The sequence below is a fragment of the Epinephelus lanceolatus genome, chromosome 20 (assembly GCF_041903045.1).
Source record: "Epinephelus lanceolatus isolate andai-2023 chromosome 20, ASM4190304v1, whole genome shotgun sequence".
Taxonomy (NCBI): domain Eukaryota; kingdom Metazoa; phylum Chordata; class Actinopteri; order Perciformes; family Serranidae; genus Epinephelus; species Epinephelus lanceolatus.
The window spans coordinates 12,122,818-12,149,436 of NC_135753.1; the positions used below are offsets into that span (position 1 = coordinate 12,122,818).

General features: G+C 42.4%; 1 protein-coding gene across 5 annotated transcripts in view; it reads right to left on the reverse strand.

Annotated features, from left to right (window-relative positions):
* dpp6a (dipeptidyl-peptidase 6a) overlaps positions 1-26,619 on the reverse strand; it is a 350,581-nt gene that overhangs the window by 23,372 nt on the left and 300,590 nt on the right. For all 5 annotated transcript variants that reach the window (XM_033638754.2, XM_033638755.2, XM_078162828.1 and 2 more), the window contains 3 exons: positions 22,938-22,990; positions 21,944-22,025; positions 15,408-15,528 (listed from right to left, as the gene is read on the reverse strand). In XM_033638754.2, the coding sequence (XP_033494645.1) occupies positions 15,408-15,528; positions 21,944-22,025; positions 22,938-22,990 (256 nt within the window). The remainder of the gene's footprint in view (positions 1-15,407; positions 15,529-21,943; positions 22,026-22,937; positions 22,991-26,619) is intronic.

A 26,619-nucleotide genomic window follows, 5' to 3' on the forward strand; every position in this document is an offset into this window, starting at 1 on the left:
ATGACATGACCACTGATGTCATCAGGTTTTGCACTTAAGGTAAATCCTGCTATTTTTTTTCATTCCAGATAGGAACCAACTTTTGGGGTTCCGAACCAGTTTATGTTAGGTTGAAATACTCTGAGCGGTACAAAATAAGGTACGTGAACCTGAACAGAACCTGTACCATGTTGGTGGAAAAGGGATAAGATAGGGTTGTGGGTGAAACCATCACACCATAGAACGGTTCTCTGTGGAACCTCTCATAGGTGGATCTGCATGAAACCTTTCACAGTTGGTTCTAGGTACAACCCTTTGTGCTGGGTTCTAGGTAGAACCCCATGGGGCAGCTGTGGCTCAGGAAGTACAGCAGGTCATCCAACAAGTGGAAGAGCAGTGGTTCAATGTCCACCTTCTCTATTGTCAAAATATCCTTGGGCAAATTGTTCCTGATGGCTGTTCCATTGGAGTGTGAGTGTGTTAAAGCTGAGTAGCAGGTGGCACCTTGTATGGAAGCCTCAGCCACCATTGTGTGAATGTGTGTTTGAATGGGTGAATGTGACATGTAGTGTTAAAGTGTTTTGAGTGGTCAGAATACTAGAAATAGGCTATAAAAGTGAAGCTCTTTTTACCATTATTCTGAACATGAAAGATTTAGGAATGGTTCTACAAAACCCAAAACCAGTGAAGTTGGCAACTTATATTCAATTGAATACACTGCAAAGACAAGATGTTTAATGTTCAAACTGAGAAACTTTATTTTTTTTTGCAAATAATCATTAACTTAGAATTTAAAGGCAGCAACACATTGCAAAAAAGTTGGCACAGGGGCCTTTTTACCACTGTGTTACATCGCCTTTCCTTTTAACGACACTCAGTAAACGTTTGGGAACTGAGGAGACCAATTTTTGAAGCTTTTCAGGTGGAACTCTTTCCCATTCTTGCTTGATGTACAGCTTAAGTTGTTCAACAGTCCGGGGTCTCCGTTGTCGTATTTTACGCTTCATAATGCGCCACACATTTTCAATAGGAGACAGGTCTGGACTACAGGCAGGCCAGTCTAGTACCCGCACTCTTTTACTATGGAGCCATGCTGTTGTAACACGTGCAGAATGTGGCTTGGCATTGTCTTGCTGAAATAAGCAGGGGCGTCCATGAAAAAGACGTTGCTTGGATGGCAACATATGTTGCTCCAAAACCTGTATGTACCTTTCAGCATTAATGGTGCCTTCACATATGTGTAAGTTGCCCATGCCTTGGGCACTAATACACCCCCATACCATCACAGATGCTGGCTTTTGAACTTTGCGCCTATAACAGTCCGGATGGTTCTTTTCCTCTTTGGTCCGGAGGACACGACGTCCACAGTTTCCAAAAACAATTTGAAATGTGGACTCGTCAGACCACAGAACACTTTTCCACTTTGCATCAGTCCATCTTAGATGAGCTCGGGCCCAGCGAAGCCGGCGGCGTTTCTGGGTGCTGTTGATGAATGGCTTTCGCTTTGCATTGTAGAGTTTTAACTTGCACTTGCAGATGTAGCGACGAACTGTAGTTACTGACAGTGGTTTTCTGAAGTGTTCCTGAGCCCATGTGGTGATGTCCTTTACACACTGATGTCGGTTTTTGATGCAGTACCGCCTGAGGGATCGAAGGTCACGGGCATTCAATGTTGGTTTTCGGCCTTGTCGCTTACGTGCAGTGATTTCTCCAGATTCTCTGAACCTTTTGACGATATTACGGACCGTAGATGATGAAATCCCTAAATTTCTTGCAATAGCTCGTTGAGGAATGTTGTTCTTAAACTGTTCGACAATCAGCTCACGCATTTGTTCACTAAGTGGTGACCCTCGCCCCATCCTTGTTTGTGAATGACTGAGCATTTCAGGGAAGCTGCTTTTATACCCAATCATGGCACCCACCTGTTCCCAATTAGCCCGTTCACCTGTGGGATGTTCCAAATAAGTGTTTGATGAGCATTCCTCAACTTTCTCAGTCTTTTTTGCCACTTGTGCCAGCTTTTTTGAAACATGTTGCAGGCATCAAATTCCAAATGAGCTAATATTTGCAAAAAATTACAAAGTTTACCTGTTCGAACATTAAGTAACTTGTCTTTGCAGTGTATTCAATTGAATATAGGTTGAAAAGGATTTGCAAATCATTGTATTCTGTTTTTATTTACGGTTTACACAACGTGCCAACTTCACTGGTTTTGGGTTTTGTACATGGAACCAAAACATGTAGGGACAAGCTTAAGAACCCTCTATGGTTCTAGTTAGTACCTTCATTTCTCAGAGTGTATTTCCCTTATAAAAAGTGGCAGAACATACAAAGTTACATCTCTGCCCTATCAGCAATACGGTACACTAACTCTTGCCTGACCTCTTTGCTATATTTGGACTCTCTCACTCACTCTGTATCTCTCTCTTAAACCTACACACTAAAACACACAAAGTACCAAATGCTGAGGTCATAAATCACAACAGCTTTTAATGTCACTGCAGCATATCGACCAAAATAGAACTCAACCAGATTTCCTAGAAATGGACCAATTTCTCACCAGGAACAAAGACACAGCGTACCTCACCAGATGACTTTAGTTCTGGGGCTGTCATCATTTGTGTGTTTGTGTGCATGTATACCGCTTTCAGCAAGAATCTCACTTCAACTCAATTCAGTCTTGCAGCTGAGAGGGTTCCCTCGAGACCCTCTGCGCGCAGGTGCGTGTATTTAAAATCATGCTGCAATCACACACACTCTTGTTCAACAGACAGAGAGAAAATAATGGCTGATAAAAGCAGCCTAGGTCCTTCATCTCTTCTGCAGCACACACACACATACACACACACACACACACACACACACACACACACACACACACACACACTTCTCTGTCAACACAGTGAGTTATTAAGAAATTATGCAAATAAAAACTCACTGAGGGAACTTTGTGACAACATAAAGCACAGCCGTGACAATTCTACTTCATTATTAAGTCTGCGGCGATGACACAGACGGCATCGAAACAGTTCAACTTATTGTGACAGCGTGCCACGAGCTACATTTGTAGCAACTTTTGCAATTAAAATTTCATTAATGCTGTTTATCTGTGGGACTGGGTGCTGGCTTCGGGGAATTAACAGACATCAACTACCAATTAGCATTTTCATTAACTGTGCATGCTTGGTGGAATTACTTGATATGCGGAGTCGTTTGACAAACACCCTCAGCACAGACGCGTATGTACATTTGTTTTCTAATGCAATTCTACTGAAGTAATTGTGCCTGTAGTATCTGTTCACTGCTGGACACTGCTAAACTAATTATAACACCACACATCTCTATGACAGTGACATGAGACAAAATAGGCTTAATGGTAGCTTTTAGTCCAGTTAGTGTCCACCTGCCTGGTGTGTCCACCTGCATCCTGCTGGCAGAGCTCGGTGGGGAATGATTGGATCACACTGCCTGGTGATTAACAGAGCAGCACAGTACTATGCTGCATTTGCAAATGATGGGAAAAAAAATAAAATAATCAAAATGATTTCCCGCATGGATAGTTCTGCCTCTGCCTGCTGACTTCACCAGCGGCAGCTTAAAAAGCTTTCCATGTGGAGTGGAACCGCCGAGCTGTCGGATCCGCTCGGCTGGGGACGCCCAGTCACCTTGGCTAGTCAAGGAGAAAGTAGTTAAGTTTCTAGAAGCATCCCGATATGTGCTTGATAACAAAAAAGAAAGTGAGGGAACAAAAGAAAGAGAGGAAGTGAGGGAGTGTGGACGAATGACTTTTGATGAGCTAACTGGTTTTCTTTCTCTTAAGTAATGACATCGTGTCTCTTTCTTTTTCCGGCCGCCTCATTGTGATGATTACCAAGGTGAGCTGTCTGAGGCTCATCTCCTCTCTCCGTGTTCTCTGTCCTGCTGTGCAGACTACATTATTCACTGAGTAAAGGACATTATTAATGCATGCGATACCATGAGTCAAGTGGCCAGTGTGAAATAATGAGTGCAGATATAGACAGACTGAACTGGATGAGAAAAAGAGGAAAAAAATCAAATGTTGCCGCTGGCATTTAGCCCATTTCTTGCTATTAGTAGGAATACTAAAAAATATATGCCTAGTGAGGATGGGAGCCATATGGTACAAGTGACACACTCGGACTCTGGACAAAGTGTGCAAGATCCTGTGTTAAAAATGGCCACATGTTTCCAACAGAGGGCAGCAGTGTCACACGCTTAATCCATAAAGTAGAGCAGCACAGACAGAAATGCAGCTTTTTTCTTAGTTCTTAGTGTCTAATGCAGATTTTTAGGCCACCAATTCTATGTTTTTGGAGTCTGACTACTTTTCTCTTGTGCTCTGGATATTCATAGCCTGTAGTCCGCCCCACTAATCATAGGTAACAAATGCATTACTCCTACAGCCACCTCTACCACAAGACAAAACTAAACCCTGGCCTGAAAGCTTACTGATTGTATTATTTAACTCATATTAAATGTGACAAAATCTACATGTCATGGCAAATTTCTCGGATCTACGAGATGAAAAAGCCACTACTTTGCTTGAGTTGATATTTGACAGCAGAGACACACCTTCCTCCCGGCTCACTGACAAGCGGCTCGGTTAGTTGACATGACATTCTAGTTTTCCTCCCAACATGCCAAAACACGTCAGTTACACAGCTGTTACTATAAATACAGTACAGTTCTCGCTGCGCTGACAGAGGTGACACCGTGCAGGTGATACTTGAGCAAGAATAGAAAAGCACATGACAGAGTGAGGTGAGATTTTGCTCAGCAGCTTCGGAGCCTTGTCTTCACTTTGTGGCTCTATCCAAGGATGGAAATGCTAATACATAATATAAAATACATAAAATAAGCAAACAGAAGAGCAGGAGAGAAAAGAATTGGAGGGTGTGGCCCATGTGTATACACCGATCAGCCAAAATATTAAAACCACTGGTGGGTGAAGTGAATAACATTGATCATCTTGTTACAGTGCAATATTCCATTGGGAAGTCTTGGGTCCTGGCATTCATGTAAATGCTACCTGACCACCCGAACACCATTGCAGACCAAGTAAACCCCTTATAGCAATGGCATTTGTCGATGGCAGTGGCCCCCCAGCAGGACAGTGCACCATGCCACACCACAAAAACTGCTCAGGCATGACCCGAGGAATGGGACAAAGAGCTCAAGGTGTTGATCTGACCTCCAAATACACCAGATCCCAATCTGATCAAACACTTGAGGGACGTGCTGGTACCCCAGAGGTACCCCTGATCCATGGTGGGTCCTCCTTAGACTGGTCATGGCTCTGACCTGTCGAGACATGGACACAGGACCTCTGAGGGATGTCCTATAGTGTCTGGCACCAAGACGTTGGCTTCAGATCTTTTGGGTCCTGTGGGTTGTGAGGTGGGGTAACAGCACATCCCACAGATCAGACTGGCATTCTGGAACGTTGGAGGTCAATGTCTTGAGGTCCCTGTCATGTTCCTTGAGCCACTCCTGAGCAGTTTTTGTGGTGTGGCATGGTGCATTGTCCTGCTGGGGGGCACAATGCTACTGGGGAGTGCCACTGCCATGAGGGGGGGGGGGGGGGGGGGGGGTACCTGGTCTGCACTGGTGTTTAGGTGGGTGGAGCGTATCTGATAGCAATCACATTAATGTCAGAACCCAAGGTTTCCCAACAGAACATTGCATTGTAACAAGATGATCAATGTTGTTCACTTTACCTGTCAGTGGTTTTAATGTTTTGTCTTATTGGTGTATATTTACCGTGCAATGGTACCATAGAAAATATTTGCTAAAAGTAAAATGTATCTTCATACATTGTATTTTTTGGTCTACCTCTGGTGGTAAGCAGTTGTTCCTTAAAGGAGCACTCCATCTATTTAACACATGAGGTTCAGTTTCCTTGGCACAAGGAGTTTGGAATAATAACCATGATGATGTCAACAGAGTTATCCTGACTTGGGTTTAATGCTACAATCCACTGTACTCAAAACTCACAAAAAAAAAGAGAGACTTCCTCTGACACAGAAAAGTGAAATAGCATCAGAATTCTAAGTTGGACACTCAGAGAGGTTCAACTAGCTCGAGTTTACCAACATAAACACACCTGAAGTCAAAGCAACATGGTGCCACAGCAGAATGACCTTTTCGTTCATTTTTACCTTATGTAGTGTGTGTGTTGTAAACATGCTGTGTTGTTGCTGCCATCTCCACTTCCAACTGATTTGTTCTGGATAGAAGTCTTTGCAAGCATGCGGATCAATGTCTCCGTTCAAAACGAAACAAATGCACACAAGCTGTACAACTTTATATTATTGGCTGTGATTCACACTATTGCACTCACATGCGTCCATGTTTTCCCCGAGCACATGCACTAGTACACATTTAGTTATACCAGCTTAGAATTATCGACTTCCGACTTTCAATGAATTGTAGTACAAGGCAAAATGTTTAATGGAAATCTTGCATTACAAACTGGGGATTTAAAAGAAAAAGGCATTTAAAGAGCAAGGGAAAGGGTCTACTGAAAGATGTTACTGACTTGCATTATGGGAACAAGATTGACCTACACTAGAAACTAAAAGTCAGGATGTCTTTGCTGTTCGATTTTGCTCACTATTACAGGTGACATGTGCCTTTGATGATATAGCCATGTTACATATATGTTTCTATTCCTAATCACCAAGTTATTTCTCTACAAAAAAAAACAGAACTCTCTTCCTTCACATCACTTCCTGTCCAGCAGGTTGAATCACTGTTGCTACAGACTGAATCCAAATGCCCACCCTCCGAACTTGTGGATTGAGTCCCTGCAGCCTTCAGTCGTACGTGCTGTGACGTGTTCACTGTCATCACGTTAAGTTTGCAAGGACATAGACTCTAAGCTGCTGACAACTTACAAATTAATATTTATACATCAACATGTTGGCTACGCACATTCAAATACAGAAATGTTACTGTACTAAATAAGGACCAGATTATGACTAAATAAATTGGGTATTATTTACATTGGAAGACCTTCTTGTGCTAATTTTTTTGTCAAATTTTCTTTGGCATTACGCTGCACAGCTTCTATAGGGTAGGCTGCAATAATAAATTGCGTTTTGATAACCTCTACAGCCTATACTTCTACATATTTCTATATCATAGTGTGGTTGGATGTTATTTCTGGCCTACATGGTTCAAGTAACATTTTAATACAGTAATTGGTTTACACATTTATAATAAGTTTGTTGTGTTTTTTAAGTCAGCAACTGAAAACCTCCCCAACATCTCGACTATATTGCAATAAATTGTGTGGTTATATAAATCAGTGAAGTCTGGTGAAGTGTGCATCCCAGGCGAGCTCTCTAGAAGTCTGCAGAAAGTCTGCTTCAGGCCCCTTGTGGACTGGATGAATTGTGGATTTGGACGGCCCTCAGCACTTGCAGACTCCCTGGGAACCTGCCCGCAAAGTGTGCTAGTCGGCGAGTGTGGTTAAGTCTGGACATTTGAATTCAGCACTATAGTTTTGTGTTTTGATTGTTTGTTTACTCCAAATCAGTGCCCTACAAAGACAACATCAACAAAATAGATACCAAGTGTTGCAAAAAGTCATCAAGTATCTTTGGTGCTGAGAGGACTAACTGGTGCTTACTTCCCCAAACACGATTTTTATGTGACAATCTCCAGGCAATGCAGCTTGGATGCACTAAAAAAAAAAAAGTTCTACAAAACTATTTCCAACTGTGTGTCTCACATCAGTTTCAGCTTGTATTCACACCAAACTAAAAACTAACACTTTTACTCCCTTTATTAATCTTCCCCCTTTCCAGCTCACAAGTGTTGATTATGTGGTAACTCTACGCCCCGCAGGCTCAGCCGCAAACAGAGCGATAAACAGACACAACCCTACGAACAAGCCTCTCGATGCAAACAGTCATCTAGCCAAACATCTATGGGGCAAACATGACTCAAATCAAAGCGACGCCGGGTTTTTATCTCGGCGCACCAGAGCCCAATAAACAGCTGTTTCCTCGGGCTGCGTCACACTGCAGGATGTGTCAGTATCAGTACAGCCTCAATAATCAGACAGCCGACAGATGACAGAACACTTGAGACTCTCCTCAGGCGTTTTGGACTATTACACACAGCCGACGGGGTTCTTGGCTGTGTCTCTTTAATTTTTTTCCCCTCCTGTCTCTTTCTGTCTCTCCTGCATGCACACTATAAACACACACACACTTTCATGGATTAAGACAGCAGTGCAAGCCAGGGGATATTCAAGCCTGGGAGATTATTTGCCAACCTTTCACCCCTCAGCATCAAATCTGCCGCACAGAGACAGCCAGAGCTTAAGACCTCATTTCTCCTCTGTGGCAGTCTGAGCCTCAGCTTGACCTTGGCCAGAGCAGAGTCTGAGTCATTAGCATGGAAAATCTTGGGCCTTGCAGTCCCGCTGATGAATGTAAACATTACACAACCTGGCACGGCTTCTGAGCCCCCCGGAAGCTGCCGGCATCACCAGTGGGCTAATGCCAAATCTATTTACAGGCTTATAGATTTTTTTTTTTTAAAAGGGATTCGTCATTAATAGGAATGAAAAGGACTTTCAGTGTATTAGCAAACATGAATAATACCAGATAAAAATAAATCAAATCATCATGACTGGCTATTTGGAAAGCATGCTGGCAAACTGTTGTGGACACCTGGACATTATACCCAAATATGACTGTTGAACATCAGCCTCCATTCTATGAGGAAAGGTTTTCCACATGATTTTGGAACCTGGCAGCTGGGATCTGCTCTCCTTCAGCCACAAGAGCATTAGCAAGGTTTGCCACTCCTGTGGTCTGACCCACAGTTGGTGATTCCATTCATTCCTAAGGTAAAGTAATGGATGGAGTGGGGTCAGGGCAATGTGGTGCAAGCCAAAAAAAATTATGAACCTGGCTTTGTGCATGGGAGCGCTGTCATGTTGAAGTGGGAAATAACATTAAGACATAAAATCCAATCCAATAATGTAGCATTAAGCATGCCCTCAATTGGAGCTAAGGGCTAGGGCAAACCCAACTACATCCAAATGAGATATAATATCTCTTCTGCCGGGGAGTCCTGGTCAAGATGGGCAGTCAAATTATATCAAATGCAAGTACTAACAGGGACAGATAACCTCACAAAAACATATCAAAACACAACAACAAAGCATACGGAAATTAGGGGCCAAAATTCATAGCAGATACGTACCTCTTGTTAAAAATAATAACACTTCTGTAAAGACTGATTTTAATTTACTTTGGTGTCAAGAGAGGGTAAAGTTTCCAAGTTTAGTACACCTTGCATATCATTCCAAGCTTGCAGGGTGTGAAAGCAAAACCAGATTCCCAGCTCTGTTTGGGTGGTTGGGACCATAAGGACAGTATTTTATAGCTACTGGATTAATATGTCAGTAAACTGGTTATGTACTGCCGTACTTGACTCAGTAAAGCTTTTTCAATGAAAGTTAACATATGGTTCTTTCTCCTAAACAGAACCATGAAAAACACCTTCAGACAACAGGGGTGTCCACATACTTTTGAGCATTTGGTGTATCCTCATACTTCTTATATCGCCAATCAAAGTAAAGTAGTATGTTCTGAGAGGGAAGGGGTTATAATACTATCAAGTTGTGTAATGTTTGGATGTTTTTAGTTTGCTCCAACCAGTTTTCCTTACAGTACTTTGATTTTAACCATTTCTGAATTATTTGGAGACAAATATTTTAAGCCATTTTTTGCCTTTATTGAGGACTGCTGTAGATTGACAAGAAGGGAGTGGAGCAAAGGACCATAGGTCGGAATCGATCCCAAGCAGCTGGAAAGGTCTCAGCCTATACAGGGCACACACTCTACCAGGGCAGCTAGAGGTCACCCCACCATTTCTAAACTTTTAACAAATTTCAAGAAAGTGTTTAATTTATTTTACCCTCTTTGGTATTCACTCCAGTGTCCAGTTTATTAGGTAATGCTGGCTAAAACTTATGCAGTCTATTACAACAGTTTTTTATAACCTTCATGTTGTTCAGTTTATGTTTAGAGGTGTTAATTCAACTTTAACGTTATTTAGCCTACTCTTATTGATATAAATGGGGTGGACCATTGAACTGCACCAAAAGCTACAGGCTCCAAAATTACCATAATGTTTAATTAACACCTCTCTAAATCACTTTTAACAACATTATAACTTTAGGATTAAGGGCAGTGATTTTTGATTAGACTGTAGCTTGGTGTACCCAGTGACCTGGCAACTGACCTAAACTCTCATTAGGCTTGGGCATTATCATGGCATTGCAGTGTGGAAGGGTATTTAGAAATCCTGATGATACGACTTTTAATACAGTTAAAAATACAGACGCTCCTCTTTCTATTAAACTGATATGGAGGTGCTGTAATGAGGTGATGTAGTACACAACATGTGTCACAAGAGGTCAGTCTCCACTAGTGGAACAGGCAGCTGAGCTGAGAGAGATGGCAACTGAGAGGGGTGGGGTTAAGGTTACAGAATGAGCAAAAAGACAAATCTCTCTGCCCTTGTTCTGGACTATTTTGGGTTTATTCAAACAAGAAGTGGAGAAGGTTCCATGTGAATAGCAGCTGAACATGGGTCAGTTGCTGCTAAGATATGGGTGAACGGCATTCAGAAGGGTAGGGCAATGGCCTACGTTGCCCCCAGCCAACTGAAAGGGAGTCGAGGTTAGATTCCTGAATCTGGAGTGGCGGAGATAGGTGGAAGCCCAGAGGAGAGTTCTCTTTTCTTTGTCAAGGGTGGGGTGCCAAGGAATAGGTTCTCCCTGAGGGAGGGGCCCGTGCTCTGGAAAGCGTTGTGGTTCTGGCTGTGTCCGCTGAGCTCTCACTGGCCCTTGAAAATCCAAGGAAGAAGGTGTAAATCTTGCACCAGGCCTTACCCATATCTGCAACAGGTTTATGAGGTAAGAAATCTTTGGCATGTTAGATCCAGGTAGTTAAGTTCCCTAAGTTCAGGATAAGGATTGGCGCTAAGGGCTGGGTCAGTCTGGCTGGGACCGTTACCCTCCCCTCTTCGCCACAGGAAGTGCAGTGCACAGCTTGTCTCGCAAGGCCCTTGCTCATGGCGCCTCGCGCCTTTCTGGGTGTGGTTTTTCATGGGACAATAACTGATGCCAAGTGAAAGGTGGGACAGCAAGGGTGATTGGGTACGGTGGTTGGTGGCCACAACTGTGGACACGCTGAACCCTTCGCATGGATCTTCCCACATACTGCACCCACTGGGCTTCTTTTTGCACAGGGGTCCCAGCGGGTCACCTCAGCTGGCGCCTCTTAGTCATCTACACTTAGAATTGGTGCGGACCAGGGAAATCGGACCGTTTCATTAAAACAAAGCATCAATAAAGGTGAGGCAGTCAACATGGACGACGCTGTGTGCTCTATATGACTTTATTTAACCACCAGTCTGCCACCATTGGGTACTCCAGCAAGAATCTAAGGAAGAAGGGTGCTTATTACCTATCTATTTACTGTATTATTCTTGGGCCAGAAGTATTTAAACCCAGCAAGACTTTTTTAAGTGGGCTTATTGCATATTAGATACACATCACTGTAGGCTACATCAAACATACTACACTTGTGACTTTTATCACCAGCAACCCAGCTTTTATGTTTGTTTTTCTTACACAAATACTTCCATATACTGTATATGCCAGTGCCTACCCCAGGTATGAAGGCGTGAAAAGATAGAAACTACCCAAGCATACCAACTACTACAGAAAAACAGGCCTGTTATCTTTGAATTTTGCCTTAACCTCCTTATTATCTCAAGTCTAATTATTTCAAAATACTGTATGCAATCTCAATTTAAAATAACGTCTGATATCTTTAATTAATGTAACTGGATAATTGAACGTTTTATGATAACAGGTTTACAGATACATACGCAGCAAATATTCTGCTATATGATATCTCAAAATAACATTTTCTGTTATCAAACTAGAGAAGGACAGGAAAAATATCAACATACCATCACATCACACTATCTACATCTAGCGGGTTATCTGCTGGAATAAACAAAATACAATTCTGTTGTTGTAAAATACATATTATCTCAGCATTATGATGCAGATTCTGTTTTATCTCTCAGAGAAAGATTTATCCTGCAATAAATAATGAGTATAAATTGCCAAGCCTTCAGCAAGCACATAAATATGAGTCAGGGGGTCAGACAGTGCAATAACGCTCTGATTAATGTTTAAATGGCTGAGAATTGATATTGTTCTTGAAGGATGGACGTTGTTTCAAATGTCAGCCTGGCTAATGCAGAGATAAGAGGAGCCGTGGGTTGACAAAATTAGATAAAAACAGACAAGTCCTGAAGAGGAAACAGCCACTGGTGACCTCAGATAACCTCTGTGTCACAGCCTGTAAATCCTCAGAGGCCTCCTAGGTGGCAGCCATTCACATTACCAAACAGATATATATTGTTTTATAGTGTTACTCGAGGATTACCAGCTTGCTGTATATCACAGGCTGTCTCTATTTCTGCTATCTCTATATCTATGTGGCTGCCGCTCCCCATCTCCCTCTCACTCTGTTATTAAAACCCAATTCCACTGGAGCAGAGTGTGCACCCAGCGCAGCGGATATAAATTCATTAGCTGAACGCTAACACAGCAGCCGTCACGTTTTTTTACTGCGAGGCACACAGGTGAGCTTTGATCGGTGGCGTTGACACTCGGAGAGCACCATGACATCTGTATCAGAGTGTGTACAACATACGGCAGCGCTGAATTAATGCAAATCAACCGATGTAGAACATTCATTCATTTTCGGGGCTGTGTAAAGCAGAAGCAAATTGACAGTTTCCATTTTTAATTTACCTGCCAGAAATCAAGTGTTACGTGCCAAATATACTAATGTAGATGCAGAGGCTGGGGAGTCACACTGTCACATGTCATTACTTGCGAATATATTGTTTAAATTTAAGTTAGGGATAGAGGGAGAAGAAAGAAGTCCACTGTGCATATTGGTCATCATGACTCAAGTCTGTGGTTCGGAACCTTTTCACTATGACTCTTTTCTTTATGACTCTCTGAATGATTTGCAAAACCATCTACTTGCAAAAATTCAATATTTTGTGTAGTGGAAGTTTATGTATTCTCTTCTTACCTGCCCTGTAAAACATGTCGCGACCATAGACTACGTATAGAAAGGGACAATGCATCGTCACTTCAGAAAATGATGCTTAACTTGCCATCCACACTGGTGATGTCATTTCAAGCCAGAGTTTGCGCAGTAGCAGTTAGGGTGGAGCCATGGTATCCAGGTCCCACTAAAACACCCAACGGACTCACTTGTGAGTCAATCAAAAACAAGGTCTAACCACTTTTTATAGCATCAAATAACTTATTAATACCACATGTATCAGAAAAAAATGAATGCTTTGACATAAAACAACATGATAAGAAAACACTTGGGAAAATTTTACATGGAGGGGGCGGCGGTTATAACCTATAATGCAGCAAGCCATAAGGACAGGACAAAAGAGCCAGCTCCTCAGGTCAAAACTCAGCTGCCCATTTGCATCCAAAGGAGAAGGGACATTCTTTCAAGGACAGCAATGTTCACATCTTGGCCAAGGAAGATAGATGGTTTGAAAGAGGCATGAAAGAAGCCATCTGTGTCAAACTATAACGGCCATCGTTAAACAGAGGAGGTGGTCTATGACACCACTTACCACCCACCTACAATGCAGTCTTGGGATCCATCCCTAGATGACTTAACACCCATTCACACCTGAACCCATCTAACCCTAACAACACACATGATGGCCTGGCGGGTCAATGATTCACACCCACACAGAATTGCGACTTCACACCAGTCCATTAGAACTGACGAAGCTTCTTGGATGAGAGCTAAAACGTCTTCAAGAAACTCAAGCAAATCCAGTTGCGTACGATATAGCACTTGGGATAACCATGACCTGGATGACTGAGAACCCTCACCAGCAGCCAGCAGGGAGTGAACAACATATTTTGGCTTCACTTTTGGGGAGCCGTCATGTCCATTTTTATATACACTCCATGCTCACAAGCCCTTTGGTTTATTTTGTGCCACCTTTGTGAGGTCCTAACCTCAAGGTTGAGAGCAACTTGCCTAAGTGACTTCAGAGACAATGGTTAGCTGATTGAAGGAATAGTAAAACATTATTATGGTACAAAACCTTAATTGGGTAGATGACTATTTTTAATTTTTCATGGTGTTATGTGGGGGACTTTCTATTTTTTTGGGCACTCTAATCTCTAACACAGACGGCAATGACGTCAGCACGCTGGCTGACTCTGTCGTCTGTGGACATTCCCATAGGAAAGTTGTAATAGAACTAGCGCTGGCTCCCAGCGGCAGTGATGTGATTGGATCCAAATCTGTGTACTTCCGTACTTCCTTGACAACAGCTGATTAGCTTTGCCTTACACCCGCCTACACCGGAATTGCTATTCCCCGAATTGTTGTCAGTAGTACAACAGAAAAGGAAGTGTTCAGTGCATCGCAAGCAGAGATTAAAATGGATATGATTTCATTTGATTCAGCTATATTGCAGAGCTGCAACGTCCACTATTTCTATTACAAAACGAAAGACGAATGTCCCCAGACTCTCATTCCGAAGTAAGGGAGGCTGGTCATGCGAGACTAAGCAACCTCCAGAATTCTTCATTTTAAGAAAAAGAGGAAGTATTTTCACAAATTACACACACACACAGGCCTGAAATACACACATGCACAAAAAGGACCTATACACATACATTAATAGAGCCATGTAAAAGCGAGAGGGCTGCCTGTGGACATGCTTCCCCAAGCAGTCGAGGAGGTTTGTGTCTTATTTAACTACACTTCGGCAGTGCCCAGGGGGTGGACTGCTAGCCTCTCCAGCTACCAGCCCACACTCCATACTTGGCCTGTATGGGGACTTCAACCAGTGACCTTCTGGTTCCTATGTCAAGTCCCCACAGACTGAGGTACTGCTGTCCCAAAAAAGAAGAACACAAGCTCATATTGTGAGCTCTAGAGCTGCAGTTTGACAGAGCCAGGCTACACGTTCCCTCATTTACAGTCTGAAAGCCTTGCAGAATAATGCCTGACTAAATGCCTCTGGGTGCATGTATAAATAGAAATAGAAAAGACAAAAGTTTCCATAGAGCCAAGTAGTCACTTTCAAGGAAGAGTCCAACATTTTTGGAGAAATGAGAAAATAGAAGACGATGAGCTTATTTGAGCATGGATACTGTCTCCTAGTTCTAGCTTCATATATTCAGCAGACAGATAAGAAAGGGGTATTAATCTTCTGATAATCTTCTCATCTAATGCTCTGTTTAATTTCCAAAAAGACAAACTTTTCCTTTCATGGCATCATTTTTTCTGCCTTACCTTCATACAGCCAGTCACTGAGCCCATTAAAGATGACGCCCTCCTTGCCAGTAGACACCAGACGAATGGAGCGGTTGTCCACCCTGGAGCGATAGTAGATGTTGTTCTCAAAAACGAAGATCTACAAGAGCCAGAGAGAGGAAAGACATTTTAATCACATTTAGGAAAACAACAGATCAACTATCTTTAAACTGGAAAACCCACAATAAGACCTTCTTTTCAAGCAGCTCCAATCCTGCTGATGTGTTCTTATGCAAGGCACTGAATCTCTTCCAGCTCCACAGACATTGATCTGTCAGTGTTCCTGACTGAAAGCCTTCCTGCAGGGAATTTCCTTACTGTGAATAAGCTGTTACATTATCATTATAATCAACACGCACAAGAGGAAATCTGTGGACAGTCTGGTATTTATGCTGACACATTATATTGCAGGTGGGATCCCTGGGTGAGGAGTCACGCTATCACAGCTTAAATCAACCCTGGTGTCGGAGCACACATCAGCATGATGCTTTGTCGCGTGTCACACACGAGAGAGTGCACATGTTGGCAATGGCTCCAATTTAATAAAGGGAAACCAAAGATTCTGACAAAAGTACAAAGAAGGAAAAAGTCTTTTCAATTTCCGATAAGACGGCAAACCTTGGGACCAAATTTTGACTTTGCCACTCTCCTCTTCAGGCCTGCAGGGCTTTCAAGATAACTGAAGGTCAGCCCTTTCATTATAGAGAATAATAGATCATCAGCACCCACGGTGAACGTGGTAGGGCTGGCGGCTCTTGGGGCTGAAATTTTAAAATGTTACAGCCTTAATGCCATGCTGAAATCAATCTCAGGCTATTACAGAAAAGGGTTTGCTCAGTATCTCTAGGATTAGGGAATCTCTGGGCCTGGAGCTGGTATCACAGTATCAGTCTGTGAATGATTCTCCAAAAAATATTCACTATGAGAGGTCTAAATGATGGGACGATGTACAGCAGGAAATCCAATACTGTAGCTGCCTACGATTGCTGCATGTTGATTTTTTACCTCTTTCTACACTGTGAAAAGGATCAGCACTGCAATCCTTTACTACACACTGTGCCTCAGCAATGTGGCATTCAGGATACACACAGATAAACTCTCCAGCAAGCTAAAAGTTTTACTAGCAAACCTGCATCTCTTTAAAGGTAACACAGAATCTGTCACAATTAGTTTCTCTTGAGGAGACGCTAGCTCGGGGCCCATGTGGTTTGGTGTCACTTTGGTGCAGATGGAGTCCCTGTATAGAAGCTAATCTAGGGCACAGCACAGAGAGAAGACCTGGCCCCGTTCTCTGAAGGAAGGTAGAAATCTGCCAGTGATGGCTGGGATCCACATCTACCCTCAGTGAGAATATTTGGAGGGGATTATATAAACTTTGGGCTGGTGAGAGTGAAGTGAAACTGCACCGACACACTGATAAAATACATTATTTTTAATTTCTTCACCGAGATTTAAAGGAAACAATCCCAACATGTCAGATTTTAGCAACATACTATCGTGTTCTCAGTTGGTATTAAAGGGGCACTCAACCAATTTTTGACCAAATACCTGCAAAGCCAATGACATTCCTATCAGCCTCTACTGTACCTTTTGCATGCTAACATGCTAATCTAAGACAGTGAACACAGTTAACATAAAACATCAGCATGCTACGACTGTCATGTTGAGCTTGTTGATGTAAGCCACTAGCCAGTAGCATGTCCATTGACTCCTATCAGTGTTTACACCACCACACAGTAACTCACAGCCTCTAGTTATTTCAGTGATGGGAAGGCCCCAAAGGGGAAGTGGTTTCAAACACATCAGTAGGGGTGTGAAGTGGCTGCAGCCCATGTGAACATGCCAGATTTTTCTTAGCTGTGCATAGTTCCCCCATGGATGTATAAAGTAAACTTGGTACAGCGTTTGACGCAGGGCCCCGTTCATTCCTATAAAAGTTGCTCAGTGGCACAGAAAGCCAAAAAAAGTTTGACTTCCTGGGTGTAAAATTATCCCAATGTCACGCATCATTGGCACACTGGAGAATTTGCCAGCCGTGTGGCTAACTTATGATTTAGCCTTCACTAACTTGAATGGGGATAAAATAATTTAATCATGCAGTCATTTTGCCGGGGTTATGATGCTACAAAAATTAGCCATGGATTAACAGATGTGTCTTTCCCAATGTAAATTTATAGGAAAGTCCTTTTTGGCAATAGACCCGGACGTTGTAGTTACACAGTTTGGCCACAATATCAAATTGGCTCCAAAGTCCAAAGGTGCACTACCTGGGAGCCAGGGTTCACTGTTTTGAACTTCTGCTGGTAGCCATCTGGCTTTGGTGTATCAAACAGAAGGGGGCAGGCATCATGGGAGCAAAAAGAAGACAAGATGGAGGAGGTGATAATGTCGGTGTCTGAATGGTAAATGGATCTAAATTTGTATAGTGCCTTTCTAGTCATCCGACCTCTCAAAGTACTTTTTACACTTCGAGTCACATTCACACATACACTGGTGGCCGAGACAACCATACAAGGTGCCACCTGCTACTCAGTTTTTAACTCACTCACACACTGATGGAAGCATCATCAGGAGCAATTTGGGGTTCAGTGTCTTGCACAAGGATACTTCTTCTGATTGGTGGACGACCCGCTCTACCTCTGAGCCCCAGAATGGTGCAGTAATATTCCCACCAAACTACAGATGACTGGTAAATTGTCCAAATATGTAGACATGTTTTAGAATTCCATTTCCTTTGCTTCACTACAGTATGCAGCTGATAATGCCTTGGGTATGCCTATTTTCTTGAAGTATCATTTACTCAGCACCAAGCTAGCTTGCACTTCCACCAGTGACATTCAGTGAAGCACATGCCTGTCATTGCAGCCCTGGACTGTAGCTGCAGCAGCCACCTTTACAAACTCTTTGCTTTTCTGTGAAACGCTCTTTCTGGTTAGATGGTTGTCAGGTTGGTTGCTGTGCAGCAGTGTGAAAGCAGCTTTAGTGTTGTTTAGCAGAAAGCCAGTGTTACAAAATGGTAATGTGGAGTCTGAATGCAAAGGCCAGGGTTGGAAAGGTCAAAAGAAAGATGCTATCAAAATGAGAGTTTTTGAAACTTGACCCATACAAGGGACAAAATGTTCTCATACTGTCAGTGATTTGGACAAAGTCTTACTTTTTTCTCTTTTTCTCAGTCACACACACACACACACACACACTATCTCTCTCTTTCTCTCTAATGTAATACAAAGTTTAAGTCTTCTGAGGCTGAGCATTCAAACTTTGTGTGAATGTGTGTCAGCCACCATTCACAGGGGGTTTTACTTTCCACAACACAAGTCAAATGTACGAAACATCGCTGTGCAGACACATGCTTCTGTGAATGTCAGACGGCACTTATTCACCCAGTTACATTGACTTTTTGGCCTCACAAAAAGCTTACCATGTGGCTAGACAGCTGTGTTTATGACTGTAAATATGGGTACGTATGTGCTCATGCTCCATGGGAAAGTACAGGAGATTTAATTAAGCGCATAAGGGATTTGGGAACAGGATAGCAGTTGGGCTGATTTATGTATATTAGATGCCTCAATATGATGACACATGCATTTGCTTGCAGACTGTGAGCTTGTTTCAGCTGATGGACATCTCTCACTTTAACCTCCACCTCTTCCACAGAGGACATCTGAACCTTCAGGGCAACCAGCTGCTGTTCAGTTTCACGCTAACATAACTCGCCCGATGGAAGTAAAACCATTTCATGACTAATGGTGAGAAACTTGAGGCTATATCAATCTAGCGACTGTGTTAATTAATCCACTGATGAGATAACAGGTAATTAATAGCATTGTGCTGCAGGATGTTATCACTTACAGTCTGTCTGCCCTGCAAACCAACACGCCAAAGCTCATTATTGCTCTGACAAGTTTGACTGCGTGATGATGGAGGTGGAAAATGACTCATCGTAGAAGAGTTTGCAAAGGCCCATTGCGTCTTGTGATTCAAACAACAGTGTTTAATTTGAAATGTGTTTACTGAGAAATCTCAGTAAATCATTAGGATGATTTACAACCTGAGGGACGAAATAATGCGTGTGCTGTTTTCATGGACTCAAACTTACACCGTATCGCTGACTTAAAGAAAATGCTGCCTCGGAATTACAAAGATTATCTGAGTCTTAACTTAGGAACTGGATCCTCTCAAGAGTCTTCAGTATTTCTACACCACATTTGTCATAATATGCCAAGAAGGCCTGTCGCATATATTTTTTTTCCCAAATGTGTAGAAAAATGTAGCTTTCTTTCCCTTTCAATCCCTTGCAGCTAAGGGGCAACCTATGAGGGTGATTAATAAAGACAATATGTAAGTTACAAAAACTGCAGTTCCTCAAATGGCCACTTGAGGCTGGCTCCAAAGGTGAGTAAATCCCCAGCAGAAATTAACATGTTTACAACCTGGTACAAAACTATTTTGGTCCCTATAGCTAATTTCCCCATTAATGACAACGGGGATATATTTTTATATACCTCAACCATTTAAATATTATTAAGGCTTAAAGTTACTTATGTTTAAGGGCAGTTTGAGTGACAGGTGGGTGCTGTCCATTGACAAGTCTCTACCACAGTGACAACAATGGTAAGGTAACGTAACCATGGTGTAACCCCAGTATAGGCGTGGCTGTTGTAACTGCTATTCCAATGTGTTTTCAGTTTATGAAAGCTACCCTGCATTTATGTAGTGTTAGAATAACTGGAAAAATGAGTTCCAGATTGGGAAAATAAAAAAATGCAGTGCCCCATCAAGTTGGAAAGACTCAGGAAGTTGTTGAAATTTTTGATACACAAGTTACAGAGTTGACATCATATATGCAGCAATATGGTTGTTCAAAGTAAATGTTCAGTTGATGATAATAGACTTTTCATTAATTCACATATTGCATGTTAATTTTCTGCTCACATGTAATTTATAATATGGTATAAGGTTGTAACTGTTATTTGCTGTCCACGCAGTGTGATCTTGATTAGTCAGAAAAGTTATTCGTTAGCATTTGTCAGGCAAGGCAATATTTTAGTAGTCTGTTAATGTGTTGTTACAAATTTTCTGAGGGATAAAACAACACATCGTCTTTGTAGCATCTATCTCGTTTTTACATCATGACTTAAAGCTCATGAGGATACCAAAGATGAAGAACGACTTCCAAACTCTGGCAATGGGACCAATCAAAGAAAATTTTGGTTGCCTAAAAAAGTCTTGCTCAGTTGGCCAAAATGGCACACTCAAAGCTTTAAAACAGGAGTCCACACATCAGTGGGTGACATCACAGTGGCTACGTCCATTATTATAATATAGTTTATGTTTGCAGCTCTTGGTATCCCATAATACTTTGTGCGTTTGTAAGTTGGCCAAGGTAATGGAGCATTCAGGTAGTCCTGGTCGGTAGTAAAGTAAGAAAATGTAACATAACCATGTCGTATATATCAGGTATTTGTGCTCAGGGGTTCATCAATCTCTGCTGAATCTACCACATTAAGTGGACCAATGAAAAAGCCACTGGAGGATGTAAATATTGGAAGTCAGGCATGAACTCGACAGTTTGTTCTTGTTAGCAGCCCTAACATTTTAATAATCAGAGGGTGTTTCAGGTGAATGGAAGGTATATGGAAACATTTACTGTTAAGCTGAAGCCCTGTTTGACTGCAACCTTGGGTACGATATAACTTGTCATTTTACAGCACTGATAATTTACTCAGCCGTTGAGGTTAATTTCCTAAAATATCTGACTTTGTAATTTGACAAGGAGAACTTGTTTGTGCCTTTAGTTTTGTTCTGTGTAAGGATTGACCCACCATCACGGGCTGCATCCTTCAAAGAATTTGACATCTGTATAAAGACTGAAACTGCCAACTGCACATAATTGCCAACTGCTCTAATCAACATTTTTATATTAACAATGTATGAAGTGACTATATGTTTGTAAAAGGCGCTGGTCGTGGGGATGAATCCACAGACAATTATCACCCAGCTCTGCAGTTCCCCTCTGCTCTGCAGTTTTCAGCATCGTTCTGCTCAGATTTTATGGCTCACACATTCCCCATATCAACTTAACAAGATGATAATCTGTCAGTGTTGTGTTTACAGCTTGTTGCATTACCCCAAAGTAGCCCAAAAAAATCAATTAATGCAGTTTTAAACATGGGAAATACAAATACCTTTTACACCCTCTTCATCACTCATTCCAACTCCTCCCATTAGGGGTCTGCTATAAATTCCCCTAAAATCATTAATTCTTTCTTCCATTAACTTTATAAAGTGGCAGTAAAGGAGACTGCATGCAAGCACTTTGTATATATTATGATACGTTAGCCACATTAACTCTACTTTTGTAATCCAGTATGCTGTGTGTACGGTGAGTTTTTTTTTTTAACTATGCTCCACATTAAAGGTGAGTTGTAATGGCTATATGTTGGGCAATTGTGGTGGTTTGAATCTATGACAGATGGCAGATGTAGGGGCTTCATGGATATTGTAGTCCTCACCAGTTGCTGCTCATGGGGTCCCCAGCCTGCGTACTGCAGCTGAGCATTTCGCACCTCTGGAGGGTTCAAGTTCCACGTCGCCCTGGGGTGCACAGACAGAGAAAACAATGCTATCAGACAGAAGTGCAGACAAATACACACCGTGACTGTCTGCTCCCAGCGCTGCTGCGGGAGAAGTACAAGTGTAGCACGACTGAGAACAAAGGTTTAAGTGTATCCATAAATACCAGCGCTCTGTAACAGTGTCACCTCTCCTTATTGGGAAAAGTGCTGCGCAGTGCAGGCTGCAGAATTAGAGGTGCCACTGCCTCTATGTCTTTGTCTGGAGCCGAGGATGAATGAGGTCATCAGCCGAGGCAGTTATTTTGGCACATCACCACTGGGTGGCAGCACACAAATAGATTTGAGCACTAGAACTGCTGACAGTGCTGGAATCACTATGACCTGATGTGGATGTAATTTAAAGGTAAATAAGTGAGGTGTCTACTCACTGGACAAAATGACCGTAACATGTCTTGGCGGCTGATCAGTACCAGATAATAAAGTGCCACAATTTCTAGCTCTTGAACTTACTACTTTAAACGTGTGTTACAGCTTTCTGCAGTTGATCCGGTTGTGAAAACAAAATGTTATGGCTAAATGAACATTTTCAGCTTCTCTTTCATAACACAAAGAAATGAGGATCAGCAAAGCAGCCAAGACTTGTCACACTTAACACTTCCTACATTTGGGCATATTAACCATTGAGATGTAAGATCTGTCGATGTCACGGCAAACCTGTCTGCCATTTGAGGTCACTGATTATTTAGCAACCCTTTCACCTCACACCTCGCTGAGAGATTGGAGGTTAACAATGCAGTCGATGTGCCAGATGCTTTGTAGGAGGACAGTTGTGAGAACAGGTGGGAATGAGTTGCTTTCGGAGTCACAAACAGCGAGGTCAGGTGGGCTGAGACAATATAAATGGAACAATGCAGCCCTGTCGCCTACTTACGGAGTATCCAGACTGCAGATGATGTAGAAGGCCGTGTAAGAATGCTGGTACACCTGGAAGAACAGGAAGCGGGAGAGCATTCACTTTAGATCACTTCTAATGAAAAAAGGCAGCAGTTATACCATGGCATCTTCATCTAAACTGTTTTATTTCCCTGTTATTGAGTGAAAGTAAATGTGGATGTCACAGTTAAAGTTGGACTTAAGAAACGGTTCTATAAAAATGAAAAGAAAGAAAACAGCACTAGAAACTGACAATAACGATCTCCTTGAAATTAACACTGAAAATGCGAGCTGTAAGTGGGTACTTCTGAGAAAAAAGAGAATACTTTGAAAGTCTTTCATGCTGCCATAAAATCTACAACATAGTTAACACAAAAATATTATAGATTTGAAATTTTGGTCCATTTTGGTGCACAGGTCCTTTACATATCAAAACAAACGCTTAAAGGATAACTTAACACCCCCGATATGACCTCCAGTGGTTTAATATCTCACCTTGCTGCACTGACGTACAAGTGTACCCTAGGGTGTGTCAGTGCATTGTGACATCACTGTTGGGTGTGGTTACATGTGAAACAGCCCTGACCCTTTTTACTGGAGGATGGAGAACATTACTCCTCAGTCTGTTGTTAAAGGGGAACTATTCTGCTCATTTTAAGGTTCATACTTGTATTTTGGATTTCTACGAGAACATATTTTCATGCTTAAATGACTCAGGCCGTCTGTACTGGAACACCTGTACAGAGTGGCTCAGGGATGAGTCCCAAAATGTTGAAATGAGAATTTTTTGCCCTTTCACTTCCCTCGTCTTGAGGTCAATGGATTTCTTGAATGTGTTTTTGGTGATATGCCTGAAGTAAGGTCTGTGGTTATGACAAGTTTAAGAGACTTTCATGTTTTGTTCTATGGCATAAAATACCCCACTCGTGAATTTTGAAGCCTTTAGGTGTCCTAAAAAAGGCAGCTGCTAACAAGTGGCTAATTGAGACTAAAAAATGTCATCATGCTGAACACGGCTTTACAGCCTTATTGAGGTGGCAACATTTAGTCATGAATACACGGTGTAGTTTGTTTATAGTCAACATTAGCGATTTACTTGTAGTGATTGCATCTACACTTCAAGAATCATAAAAATTATTGCTTACTTGTGAAGATTCTCTTCATTAAAACTTTGTTTACCACAGAACTTATTTTCTACAATACTCCAAACTCCACTGGAAAAAAGCTCATAGGCTTTTTGACAGGGGAACGAGAGTGACGCTAACTTCAGCCTCCGCCATTAAAAAACGTTATTCACGTCAAGCACTCTACTCACCCTCTGTCTGAGATGCTTTCTTACAGTGCCTGTCTACATAAGCCCCCCTTCTGAAGAAGCCCAGACTGTTCTGATTACTCAGTGTTTCTGGGTCTTAAGTATCTTGGCATCTCTGCACTGTCATTGCAGTGGGGTAAATGACTGTAACTCAGAAAAACTGCCTTTTCCAGCATTTGAAAGTAACCGATAAATGCTTCTAAACTAAAATCTTCTCGACCTGACATGTTCCAGCTGGAATATGGTCCCCAATCAGGGAGAAATTACCAACATTGGCAATCATGATTACATGTTTCCTTGATGTTAGCATGTTGCTACATGTAGCCACATACTTGCAAGAGGGGGATTACTGTAAAGGAATGTAGCAGCACTTTCAAAATCTTCACAACCAGACACGCTCCAGAAGACATATGATCCAAAATCAGGGAGAAATTAACAACACTTTGGCAACAAATATTACATGTTTCCCTGACAATAGCGTGTAGCTACATGTAGCAGGGTAGACTATGCGATGTAAATACTTGCAGTAGCAAACCCGGAGCAGATGACCTACAGAAAATCTGTTAAAAGCTGAGGTCAGCTTGTCTTAAAAGTTTAAAAAGAAATGTTGGAAACAGAGGGCTCTAGTTTCCCGGCGTGGCGCAGGGTGGCGAACCCCGCGCAGAGCTAGTTTTGAGCAGCGCAACCCGAGGCGTGCTCAGTTTGGTAGTTTGGCAAACCGAGGTGCACTGAGATGGGTGTGGCGATGCAGCAGGGGGAGGTGTCGACAGATCCAGCTTGGCACAGTGACAGTTTCGTGCCAAAAGGCTTCGCCAAAGGTGCGCTAAAAGCTCGCCAGCTGAAACCAGGTCTACTGTCAGCGCAGGCGGAGCGCAGCTGGTGTAAGCCGAGGTTTGGCTGACTGGCGGACAGTGTGCACACGTCGCCAAAACCTCACAGGCAGGTTTCCAGAATATCAGGCACATTAACGATGCAATAAATAGCCACAAAAACCACTATTCAATGCAACTATCTGCAATCAGCACATAAATATATCTCTCTATCGACTGTCCCGTCACATCTGATGTCAGATCAAAGGGGATTGGCACCGTTTGGCACGTTTGGCACGCGTAATGGAAACCCAACCTGATTTGATTAACACAGCTGCAAACTAATGAGTTCACAGCCCTCTCAGCCAACCACAAACAGCCACAGCATCAGATAGGGAGTATATATTCAGCATCTGTCATCTTAGAAAAGTCAAAAGAAAAGAAACAGAGTGAGACTGCGAGAGAGAAAGAGAGAGCGCACGCACACGAGAGAAACAACATTGATTTACAATTGTGGTGACCTCCAGGTGCGCTGCGCCTCTGCCCCGCCCGGTCTGTGAAACTATATGACAGAAAATAAGGAAAACATGATAGGTTCCCTTTAAGTTACTCGCTAATTACTCCTCACAACAACATATCTGGCTCTCCTCTATTTAAAGCTGCTATGGATTCCATTGGATTTCACTCCACATTTGCATCTTACAAAAATACACCACACACTATTTGAAATCTATTACTGAACATTTCTTGACAGATGTTTTTCTACAGTAATTGTATGTTAAAAATAGTTTCATCTTGTGTATGCTACATGCAGGAGTGTAATAAGTCACTGCTAACTAAAGACACATTCACATTCAAATTGAGGATGGCTTGTTGTGTGTTAGTATGCAAACACTGTGTTTATCATGAACTCCCTTGACCCATGCAACATGTTATAGAGATGAGGTGTGCGACATGAGTCTGCATTTGCCAGTGAGTGACTGCGTGCTGCTAAAGCGAGCGTATAGCAGGAATGACTGTCATCTATCAAGGTGATGGAGGTTCGGATGGAATAATAAATGCAAACAAATGCAGCACAACACACACGGCATCTCTGGTGTGTCATAATATTTTCTATTCATCTCAGGCAATAACAGGAGGTTATATCTCTCCCAGCATCTTTCACACACTAACAATAGGCACAAACTCTCCACAGTGACTCAGTGGCGAAGCAGAATGAAGTAAACACACAGACATTGGCTCGCAAAATGATTCAATATATCTGATCTACCTATATTAGGGGATGAAATGCTTTGATGCATATCAAGGTGTTGGCAGAGTTGATGTAGTCATCATGGGACACTTTATTCACAATTGCACAGAAATGATAAATTCCAGGCCAATACTTCCTGTTCCTCCTGTCGATCTCATCTCCCTCCCAGCGAGCCGGTTTCAGCGCCGGGGGGTTTGTTTGTGTTCCTGCCTTCCTCGCTACAGTTCCACTCGGCTGTGCTGGCCCCCGCCGCCGCCATTGCTGACAGGCAGCGGTGTGCAACAGGCCTTCACACCTCGCCATGATT